General features: G+C 55.1%; 1 protein-coding gene and 1 long non-coding RNA gene across 2 annotated transcripts; one reads left to right on the forward strand and one right to left on the reverse strand.

Moving 5' to 3' along the window:
• Positions 1-1,041: 1,041 nt before the first annotated feature.
• LOC116095492 lies at positions 1,042-5,564 on the reverse strand. The gene is made up of 2 exons (XR_004120616.1): positions 5,418-5,564; positions 1,042-5,183 (listed from the first exon to the last, which is right to left on the reverse strand). It is a non-coding gene; the product is annotated as an uncharacterized LOC116095492 (long non-coding RNA).
• A 2,273-nt stretch (positions 5,565-7,837) lies between these two features.
• On the forward strand, positions 7,838-11,235 carry Dmrta2 (DMRT like family A2). Its single transcript, XM_031376844.1, has 2 exons — positions 7,838-8,478; positions 9,698-11,235. The coding sequence occupies exons 1-2, from the start codon at positions 7,923-7,925 to the stop codon at positions 10,744-10,746; spliced, it is 1,605 nt and encodes a 534-aa protein (XP_031232704.1). The 5' UTR covers positions 7,838-7,922; the 3' UTR covers positions 10,747-11,235.

Below are 11,235 nucleotides of genomic sequence, written 5' to 3' on the forward strand. Positions count from 1 at the left end.
CCGCCCGGCAATGGTGGTGCATGTCTTTAATTCCAGCACTTTAATTCTAGGAGATAGAGGCAGGCAGATCTCTGAGTTCCAGACCAGCCTGATCTACAGAGTGAGTTCCAGAGCAGCCATGGCTACACAGAGAAACTCCATGGGAGGGGTCAATTTTTATTTTACTAATTAGATTTGTAATTCATAGAATATTGGTTTAGATTACTGTGTTGGGAAAAAAAAAACCACGAGAAGTTTGAAAAAAGAAGAATCAGGAATTGGTAGTATGACCTGCTCTCCCAAATATTACACAAGTGCAACAGTTAGATCACTGGGGATGAGGGGTGGGGAAAACAAGTGCTGGAGCCAAGAAAGGTCATCTGAGATGTTAATATGTGTGAGGTCACGCAGGTCATGAAACAATCCTGTGATGACCGGCCAATCATTTGGGGGAAAGTTAGGTTACAAAGGTCACACCTTCCATAAAAATTAATTTCATCTGAACTAATTATAGAAATAATGAAAAGAGCTAAGGGTAAAATATATAGGTAATAAATTATCTTAGAAGTTTAAAACTGGAAAACCTTTAGATACTATAAATATATACCATTTTTTAGAGAAAATTAACAAGCATACCTACCTCAACAACAAAAAAAGTTTAAAGCCCCAGAATAATAATAGGAAAACCTGTAACCCGGAATGGAGAAATGCAGCAGACATGGCAGAAAGGAGAGTACTACTGCCTTGACTGTGTGCGCAGCTACTGAGCTAACTGAAAGTAAGGTAGCCCTAACTCTTTAAAGGACTAGTGCAGATTATTTTTAAATGGACCACAGTGACTAAGAAAAACTAAGAAAATGTAAATTGCAATGCCTGTGAGATACTGCTTGCTTGAATTAACAAAGATTAAAAAGATCTCAGGATGCATCTGTTGAGTACCTTGCCTGCCATGTCCCTTTTCTAAGGGCTGTTTGACAGGTAGCTATCAAAAAAAAAAAAAAAAACAGAGAGAGAGAGAGAGAGAGAGAGAGAGAGAGAGAGAGAGACTCTGATCACTCGATCTTATTTCAAGTAGTTTATCCTGAGGAATTAATTGGTCACATTCATAAAGGATGCTCATGATAGCAATATTATTAGAGCATAAAATGAAGACTAACCATTTAAAAGAATTGGCTAAACAAGATACATCCATAATTCTTTTAAAGATTATGAAAAATGCTTATGTTTGTAAACATGGTGCATATATTGGTAAATGAGCACACAAAAATAGTTTACAAAGATATATACTAAAATATATTCTGTTACATTTTCTAAAACGTTTATAAGATATTTACTTTATGAGAACAAGCTCTGGCAGAGTCCATTTGGGAAAGCTGATACTCATATCAAGGGCCTCTTCCGGAAGCCTCTTCCACACCCACTGCTTTCGCACTGTGAGGTCAACGGTGGGTGTGTGACCATGTGCCTAGTTGATCAGTGAACTCTGTAAGAACACATTACAAGTAGTTAATCTCCGCCCCTCTGAGCAGGGCACATTCTAGAGGCTCAACAAATACATGAGTGGCCAGATTCTCAGTTTTCCTGCAATAACTACTAAATTTAATGAAATCAACCCTAAAAGTAATCGCTATGCCCCATACTGTACCCAGAACGGAGGTGAGGGGACAAGGACCTACAACTAGGTCTGGATTTCTGAGCAGCATAGTGTTCTCCAAGTCAGTTCCCTCACTGCTCTGGGCCACTCAGGTCTGAAATGGGCCATTGCACTTTCTAAAAACACTGAGAGCTAAGCAACACAGGTCACACCTACGGTTTAGCTGAGTGGCAAACACCGGAGACACTTCAAAACAGAAAGCCTTGAAACCTTGTGCAACCCCTACTCCTTTGCAGGGCTTGTCCTAGGAGGGCAGTGGCTGTGGCTGTGGCTGTGGCTACTGACTGGGGCTTCGTGTTGGCTCCTCCTGCTATTCTCTGCACTGGTGTGGTCCCTGCTTCCCCTCAGTTGGCCCTTCCACCTGCTGCTTGAGAGTAAGAAGCCCCGTGCCCCTTTCCCCAAGAAGTGGAGCAGCGGAATAGACCCCCGAGCGCAGGGAAAAGCCTCAAGTAGAACCCAGAGCTTTGCACAACTGGCTAGGGAAGGGTATTCCGTGCTTGAAATTTGTACCGCCTTCCAGCTAGGAATTGGTTTCTCACCTGAAAAGTGAGATAATAGGACCTAATGGGGGAAGGTGGGTCTTCAGAAATCACTGCAGGGAAAATGCTAGACGCTGTAGCCCTCACAGGAGGAACACATTAAAAACCCAGAGTCACAGTGGGCGGTGCCGGTTCGTTGTTTTGTTTCCAAACTCCAAAGTTGTGTCCGACTTTTCTTGGCCCTAGCCTAGGCCTTCCACCGAGGACCCTTTCAACAGAACCAGGCTGCCTCTCTCTCCATTCGCGCTGGGCACGCACGACTGGAAGGCTTAATTAGTAAGACTGGAGGAAAATGTCTCGTGTGCTGGCGTCCACGCCTGCGTCCACGCAGGAACAGGAGCTACTATGGTGCGGAAAAACGCTTGTCAGGAATGCCTGCCTTCGGAGACACTGTCTCCCAAGGCGCCTTCTCCTTCCTCCAGCCCCTTCTCAGGTGTAGAGTTTGAGCCAAACCAACGGAATCCAGAGCTTTGGAAAGGGGTCTGTACGGGAGGGGCAACTCCGTCCCGGAGCCACCGGTTTGGGGATAATTACTTTTAATGTCAGAAAGATTTAGTTTAATATCATCTCTATTAGGCTGCCGAGAGGGTAATTAAACGCGACGCGTCGCAGCCGGCAAACAGATGGCGTCTGCTTGCTCCGAGGCCGCGGGCAAACAGCGCAAAAGTCAATGCTTCCCAGGTCCCCGCATTGATGCCCCCAGCCCTTCTCCTAGTCAGTAGTACAGAATCTTCATTCTTGGGCCCCCAACTCCGCATCATCCCGGGTCCCCACCTGGGCCTTCCCTTTGGGCCCCTGCTGTGGAGTGGCCCTGAGTGATGGATGGCGTTGACTGAGCATGAGTGTGTGGAGGACTTCTTAGCTGGGTACACGCACCCCATCCCCACCCGCCCGAGACCCGCCCGAGCTGAGGGCATTTCTGAAAGTGTGAGTTGGGTCCTCGTTGTCAGTCACTTCGTTTGGAGTGGCGGTCTTGGGCTCTTTCTGACCGGGTGGGTCCCAGCAGGCGGAGAAGGTCTGAGGTTCTGTGCACTAGCATACTATTGCCTAAGGATGTGCCCAATGCTGAGTGTACACTGCATTGCATTGAGTGTACAATGCGACGTTGAACTCTGCAGGCGTCTGGGTTTGACTGGGCCCGCAGGCGAACATGTTTGTGAGAGCATACTGTGAAGTCAAACTTTTTGAAAGGGTCCCTTGGGTGTGAGAACGTCAGAGGTGAGCGCACTCCCGTGGGCATCTACTTCGTGTGTACATGAAGGTGTGTCCAAACCTGCACTGAAGTCCTAGTGGTGCAGTTTTGTTAGGATGTGCGTGGTGGTGGTGGTGGTCGTCGTCGTCTTCCTGTTGGACATATGCTCCCTAAGGCTGGGTCATCACTTCCAGTCCTCTCCTTTTTGGGCAAGGGCTCTTATCAGCAGAAACTAACTAACACCAGGAAGGGCCTGGGAAACCGACACGGGCGTGGTTATCTCAGTCCAGAACAGGCTCTTTTTTCTGATTCCTTCCTTAACATTCATCACGTGAACACTCCTACCCTCGACTTGTGGAAAGAGAGCTTGGAGTCTCAGACCCGTGGAGATATATCATCAACTCGAGGAAAGAGCACCCGAGTCGGGGTACCCTGTGGTTTGGCTTGAGCTTGGTTTGCAGGATGCGATACCTCCTGCCTTTAAAAAAAGGAGTTTCAGCCGGTGCACGCCTTTAATCCCAGCGCTGGAAAGGCAGAGGCAGGAGGATCTCTGTGAGTTCAAGTCCAGCCTGGTCTACAAAGCGAGTCCAGGCAGGGCTGGTTACATTGTGGGAAAAAAAAAAAAACTGTCTCTGGGAAAGGAAAAAAAAAAAAAGGTTCCATCCAGCAGCTCATCGCAAGAGCTGAGGTTCCCGAAACCGTTGTCTCCCGTGAGTTCATCTAAGTGTCAGGACTAGCCTCAGGCGGGAGAAAAGACAGGCCACCTCTCCCAGGCCTAACTAAGCCGATCTGGTTAGATTATTTTTGTTTTGGGGGTTCACATTTTTTTCTGAAAAATTCCCCCCCCCCGCAAAAGCTCTAAACGTAGGTGGGTAGCAGCCTCGCGTGGAATCCGGCAGCACACAGAGCCTTTCTGGCCCTCCCTCCCCACAGGCCAGCACTCAGGCATAGCTAGAGTTATTCTACCCTCTGACCCCTGGGGATCTCGAGACCCTAAACTCCCTAACTCCTAATCAAATCCTTTCTCCAGCTCCGGAGAGAGAACTTTCCCGTTGCGGGCAACCAGGTTACTATTCTGTATTATTCGTGTCCAGGCTCCTTTGAAACAGGCCTGTCGAACTTTCTGGAAGTTGTCTGCCAGATTCTGAGGCTCATCGCCCCCTCTCGCCTCCTCCAGTCGGATCCTCAGTTGGCTCCTTGGGCGGAGCGTGTCCTGACCCTTGCAGGCCGGTGGTTCTACTTTGGGGTCCTGCCGATCTCCTCTTCTTTCCAGTCCCAGCCGCGGGTCCTCCTGGAGGGAGGGGCTGCGTCTCGAGGCAAGCTCTGGGCGCCTAGCAGGAGTCTGCAGTCTGCAGTGGCAGAGACCTGACTTCCGACGCCCAGGGGTTTCTAAAAATAAACGCCAAAACGCACCGCAGGGGTCGGAAATAGAATGAGGAGATAGCTTCGCATTTCATTTAAACGAATCTTCTTTACTCTGAAGGAGAAGAGTAGAAAACAAAAATAAGTAACAGAATGTTAGCCTCAAAGGCAAAGGCAAAGTCCGAGCTGGAGAATCCGATGGCGACGCGGACTTAAACATCAGTAACAGATGGGAATAACTACGAAGAGATACAAAATTCGAACTTGTTACCTCCTCCGCAGACCCAACGAGTTCTGGGGCCGTGACGTCAGCACGGGTCCAGGAAGGCCAAGTCAAAGCTAGTCCAGGGCCCTCGCCCCCTACGGAAGCCTTGTGGTCTGATGGGCCTGACCGTCTGGCCCGAGCGTCCAGCCTCCCGAGAATCTGGGGAGGCGCAGAGGAGGCTTTTTACTTTCGCTTAAAAAAAAAAAAAAAAAAAGTTACAAGTAAACTTTGTTAATTTCAAGCAACCTCAGAAAGAATTCAACAAAAAGGGGCAGCAAGATGCAGAGAAATGTGGAAAAGGCAAGAGCACAGGGGGCCGAGGGATAGGGCAGGGGCGCGGGGAGAAGAGAAGCTGCAACGCGTGGACCCACGTTCCTCTTCTGGGCTCCTCGCCTGAAAATACAAATACTTAAAAATCGCACTTACCCTCCGTGACGCCCACGGTGTCAGGACTTTGCAAACGAAGCAACTAAGCATTAAAGGTGACAGAGGGCGGGGGAAGGGAGCAAACAGACTCAACTACCTCGGAGCCCGTCGGACGTGGAAGCACACGGTCACGGTCAGAAGGAAGCCAGCAAAAACCATCTTGGCAAGTCTGCGGTGAACGCCCTCCCTCCCCCACTCCGGCACCCGGGTTCCACTCCCACTTCGACAGCCGTAATTGAATTGTCACCTGCTCCTGTCCCGCCCCAGGCCTCCGGGGCCACTTGGGAAGCTCGGCCTTGCCAAGCGCCCCGGGCCAAGGGAGAGTGGCGCAGTGGAGCCGGAGCCCCAGAAGTAGAGGGGTTACACACGTCTACGCGGACAGGCGCACCGGACACGGTAATTAGGAGCAATTCACACGCTCTCGGGCGCACGGAAACTTCTTGTCACGACATTTGCAACGCTCCTCCTCGCGCACTCCTTCCCTGGCGCCCCCTCCCATCCCGCAGGCACTCAGCAGAGCGTGCGGAGTTTCGAATCTTTCGGACACTGTAGAATGAGGGGCTCCCCGGGCGCGGGCCCGGCCAATCAGAGCGCCGACTGTCTCCCCTGGCCAATGGCAGGCGCCACATTGTTGTCCAATTCTGTCTAATGGAGCCCTGAGGAGCAACAATAGAGCGGGCGAGCGGCTCATTGAGAGCTGGCAGCGCCGGACTACCCGGCCCCGGGCGAGCGCAGCGTCCGGAGCGCAACGAGTGAACCCGGGTTGCAACCAGCCGGGCCCCGGCCCCGAGGGCCCTCGGGGTGTTAGACTGCTGTGTTCCCAGAGGGGTCCGGAAGTTCGGACATGGTGGCTGAAGCAGGGTGACGTGGTCAGAGAAGGGGCCGGGGGCAAAGGGACGAGGCCAAGAGAACCGAAGCGCGAGCGGAGCTGGGCGACGCGTGCTGCGCCAACGGAGGAGGAGCCCGGAGCTCCAGGCAGGTAGGGGAGGGCCGGCGGCTGAGCCGGGGAGGCGACCGGGCTTGTGGCCCCCGAGGGCGAGGCCCAGGCCCTGCGGGCCTTGGGGACTGCATGCTTGAGAGTCTGGGGGGAAGAGGCCCCGGAGTACACGGAGTCTTGGGATTCCCAGACGGAGACCCCAGGAGCGGCTCCCGGCTCTGGCGGGGACCCGGGCTGCGTGGCGGGGAGTGGAGGCCGCGGCGGAAGCCAGGAGCAGGGCCTGCTGGGCCTTCTGCGGCTGCGGCGCAGGTGGGATTCTCGGGTCCCTTCAGGGTCAGTTTCGGAGGCGACTTCCTGTCCTCCTTGAGGCCTGCTGGGTTGTGCAAGTCCCAGAACCCTGGCCTGAGACCAAAACGCTGGAACCTGCGCACAAGCGGGGTCCCAAGAGGTCCCAGGATGAGGAGGGCGTGTCTGAGGACTCAGTCCCTAAACTGGGAGGGGTGGGGGTTGGGTAGGAGGCGTTGAGCAAAAAGACTGACTCCCGCAAAGTCTAACTTTTCTGAAGCTATGCCTTTGCCCTGACTGCTCCAGACTCAAAGTCTAAACCCCAAGCCACAGGTTTCGCCCTATCCCCACCCTACCTTTAGCTGGAGAGCTTTTCCAATGCAGCACTGTCACTCTAGGTGGACCTCGGTCCCGGTCGCCTTGTCAGCTGTTTCTGGATGTTTTCCGTGTTGTTCAACTAATCTTTGAGTTAGGGGGGCTTGTCCACAGAAAGTTTCTTCTGACGGGTTTTCTTCTTAGCTCTCCTACACTCGGTTCTGTGGAATAGAAGCGTCTATTTCCTCTCCAAACCCTTTAAGAGGCGAAGGCCACAGTATTTCCAGAATTCTTTTGGCTGTGATCCCAGGGCCATAAGCCGAACTTTGCCTCCAAGTTTTGTCTTCTAGTACTTACCCTACTTTTAACAGGAAGAAATTCTTCAGTTCCTTTTCGCTCGAATTTCTCTGCTCCTACATTAAGACTCCAAACCAACCTGCTCAACTCCTCATCTCGCCTACACATTTTCTCTCTTCTTCACCTGTCCACCAAACGGAATGATTTTGCTTTTTTTTTTTTTTTTTGCTTTGCCTTTGACATCTGCTTGTTGGTCCCAAGTTTTCTCTGTAATCTGAGTCCCTTTCGGACAAACATTTCTCTTTTCTCTGCTCACCCCAGTTAACCTAAGCTTTGGGCATAATATTTTCTTTCCAAATCCTCTTTACATTCAACTGAACCAATGATTTCCAAACGTTGCCTTGTTTTTTCCCCTTGGCGGAACTACTGATTCAAACGAAATCTTACACCTGGCATGTAAGTCAGAGATACTAGGTCAGTGATGGGGTGGGGGATGTTCTGGTTTACAGGGAGCTTCCAGTGCGCCTCCCCAGCAACTTGACAGCCACTAACTAAACTTATACAACCAAAGTTTCCCAAAATTTGGGTTTCTGTGGGCCGCGCTTAAGCCTAGTGCACTGTATTACCCTGACTCAGGTCTCCCCACTTTCCCTACGCCAGGTCCAGCCGCCATGGAGCTGCGCTCGGAGCTGCCCAGCGTGCCCGGAGCGGCGACAGCAGCAGCGACAGCGACGGGACCACCCGTGGCATCGGTGGCGTCGGTGGCCGCCGCGGCAGCTGCCGCGGCATCGCTACCAGTGAGCGTGGCCGGAGGCTTGCTGCGGGCGCCGCCGCTGCTGTTGAGGGCAGCGGAGAAGTACCCGCGGACCCCCAAGTGCGCGCGCTGCCGCAACCACGGAGTGGTGTCGGCGCTCAAGGGCCACAAGCGCTACTGCCGCTGGAAGGACTGCCTGTGCGCCAAGTGCACGCTCATCGCCGAGCGCCAGCGTGTCATGGCGGCTCAGGTGGCCTTGCGCAGGCAGCAGGCGCAGGAGGAGAACGAGGCGCGCGAGTTGCAACTGCTGTATGGCACTGCCGAGGGCCTGGCGCTGGCCGCCGCCAACGGCATCATCCCACCGCGGCCGGCCTATGAAGTCTTTGGCTCGGTTTGCGCCACCGACGGCGGGGGGCCGGGAGCTGGAGCGCCCACGGGGAGTGCAGGGGGCGCTGGGGGCGCAGGGGGCGCAGGTGAGAGCAGGGTCACACTGGGGGTGGGGTCGAGTCTGGAAGGAGGAGCCGGGGACACAGGGCTGGTGCGCGAGGCCTAGTGGCGTGTTTCCTTACTGACAAAGTGCAGCTCCCTTCCCCGGATGCTCCAACTACCTAACTGTGGCTCTCCACCTACGCAGAAACTCTCTGCCCTGTCTGCAGTTTTTATACTTTCTTCCTTGTCCTCACCCCAGGCCCCAAGGCAACACTTTAGCCTTACTCTTGTTAGGGGGGCAGGTCCTTAGTTACTGCCCAACTCATTTAGCTGCGCCTTCTCCCCTGGCAGCCCGGAAACCGCCCATCTGTTCTGCTCTGAGCTTCTTACAAGCCACCTCTCTCTTTTCTTCCCAACTCTTCTGAAAAGACCTTGCAATCCTTCTAATCCGCACTGCTTCCCTAAGTACTGGAGACGCCCTCTTTCGTTTCTCAGCAAGATTCCTTTCCTCCTGTTCCTAAGGCATTTTGGACAAACATTCTCTGCGTTCCCTTCGCTCTGGCTCCGTTTCTCTCTCATGCACGCCGGTTTTCTCATAGTTGGCACCCCCTCCCCCCCTTTCTTGGATCCCTTTCCCTTGCTTCTGTCTACTTCCCGCATAAACCCGCCTTTTGGACTCGAAGGTGAGGGAGGCAGCTGGGCAATGGAACGGGTTCTGGCTCTCAGACTCTTTGAAAGAAGAGAATTTCTTAGGAGTTTTGAAAAATATGGACTAGAAATAGGATGTAACTTATTCTGTCTGCAGAGAGGCTTAAGACCTCGTCCTCGAAGGATCCCCCTCTCCAGGTTGAGATGTCTAAGGCAGGGTTGTGAATGGAGTCGTGTCTTCCACATACTCTGAGGGATAGGTGGAAGTTCTGTTTGCTCGGATTTGAACCTTGACAAGGCCACTTCTCTAGGGCCGGTGAGATGGCAAGGGGTGGAGGTGTTAGAACACAGGTGTAGGAACATTAAGTTTTCAGGGTGTCAGGTGGGGGTGGGGGTGTCTGAGCACAGAAAAAAACAAAAACGTGAGCCTCGGAGGAGGAAGGGGAGGACTGTAGGATCTTGGCGAAGAGGAAAAAAAAAACAGAGCCCTGTCAAGAATAGTTTGGAAGTCGAGAGAAACAAGAGGAAAGTGGCATTCCAAAGGCCCGACGTATGGAGGGTCCGGTGTTCTTAATCTCTCCTCACATCTCCGTTTTTTTTTCCCCCTCCTCTCAGAAGCCAAGTTGCAGAAGTTTGATCTGTTTCCCAAGACGCTGCTTCAGGCCGGCCGCCCCGACAGTCCGCCGCCGCCGCCCGGGAAGCCCATGTCGCCCGACGGCGCGGACTCAGGTCCCGGGACCTCGTCCCCTGAGGTGCGGCCCGGCTCAGGCTCAGAGAACGGAGACGGCGAGTCCTTCTCGGGGTCGCCTCTGGCCCGGGCCTCCAAGGAGGCGGGTGGCAGCTGTCCTGGGAGCGCGGGCGCCGGCGGTGGCGGCGAGGAGGACAGCCCCGGCTCCTCCAGCCCCCTGGGTTCCGAATCCGGTTCGGAGGCTGACAAAGAAGAAGCCGAGGCCGCACCGACTCCGGGGCTGGGCGGCGGGCCGGGGCCGCGGCAGCGGACGCCGCTGGACATCTTGACGCGCGTCTTCCCGGGCCACCGGAGAGGCGTCCTGGAGCTGGTGCTGCAGGGCTGCGGCGGCGACGTGGTGCAGGCCATCGAGCAGGTGCTCAACCACCACCGCGGAGGCCTGGCGGCCGGCCTGGGCCCCGTCGCGCCGCTGGAAAAGGCGGCGGTGAGCGCGGCGGTGGAGGACGCGTGGCCCGGGCGCGTGGAGGCCGCAGCCGCCGGGGGAGCCGGGCTGCCCGCTCCTCTGCAGACCGGGCCCGCCGCGCCCCCGCACCACAGACCCTTGCTGGCCGGGGCCATGACGCCCGGCGCGCTGGGCTCGCTCAGCAGCCGCTCCGCCTTCTCGCCGCTGCAGCCCAACGCCAGCCACTTCGGCGCCGACGCGGGCGCTTACCCTCTGGGCGCGCCGCTGGGCCTGAGCCCCCTGCGCCTGGCCTACTCGGCGGCGGCGGCCCACAGCCGCGGCCTGGCCTTCATGGCGCCCTACTCCACGGCCGGCCTGGTGCCTACGCTCGGCTTCCGGCCGCCCATGGACTACGCCTTCAGCGACCTCATGCGCGACCGCTCGGCCGCCGCCGCCGCCGCGGTGCACAAGGAGCCCGGCTACGGGGGCGGGCTGTACGGGCCCATGGTCAACGGCACCCCCGAGAAGCAGTAGGGTATGGGGCCACGCATCCTAGCCACCCCGAAACATCGACCTAGCCTGCTCCCCCAGCCGCGAGCCCCTCCTCGCCCTGCCCCGCGCCCTCCGCTCACAGCTGGCTTTAGGGGCTTGTTTGGGAGGGTGGGTGGGAGCACCTTAGCAGGTGTCTGCAGAGGAGCCTTGTGGTCTGGGTGCTCGCCCGCCTCGGGCCACCTTCCCCCAGGCCTGCTCACCTTGTCAAGAGGCTGGGGATCCCTAAGAACACCGAGGGCGAGCTGGGGATCCCTAAGAACCCCGCGCCCGCCCCTGCTGCTCCCTCTGCTCTGCTCGCCTCCCCAGCCCGCGCTCAGGTGGATGGCAGGATGGACCAGCCTCTTGTGTGTCCTCCAATACCCATTCCCCTTTCGTTTAAAAAAAAAAAATCCGCTCTAACAAATATAAATTTAGGATGTATACATCTCTTGGCACTGAGTCGAGTCTTTGGGACACATATATATCGGTATC

The sequence above is a fragment of the Mastomys coucha genome, unplaced genomic scaffold, assembly GCF_008632895.1.
Source record: "Mastomys coucha isolate ucsf_1 unplaced genomic scaffold, UCSF_Mcou_1 pScaffold18, whole genome shotgun sequence".
NCBI lineage: Eukaryota > Metazoa > Chordata > Mammalia > Rodentia > Muridae > Mastomys > Mastomys coucha.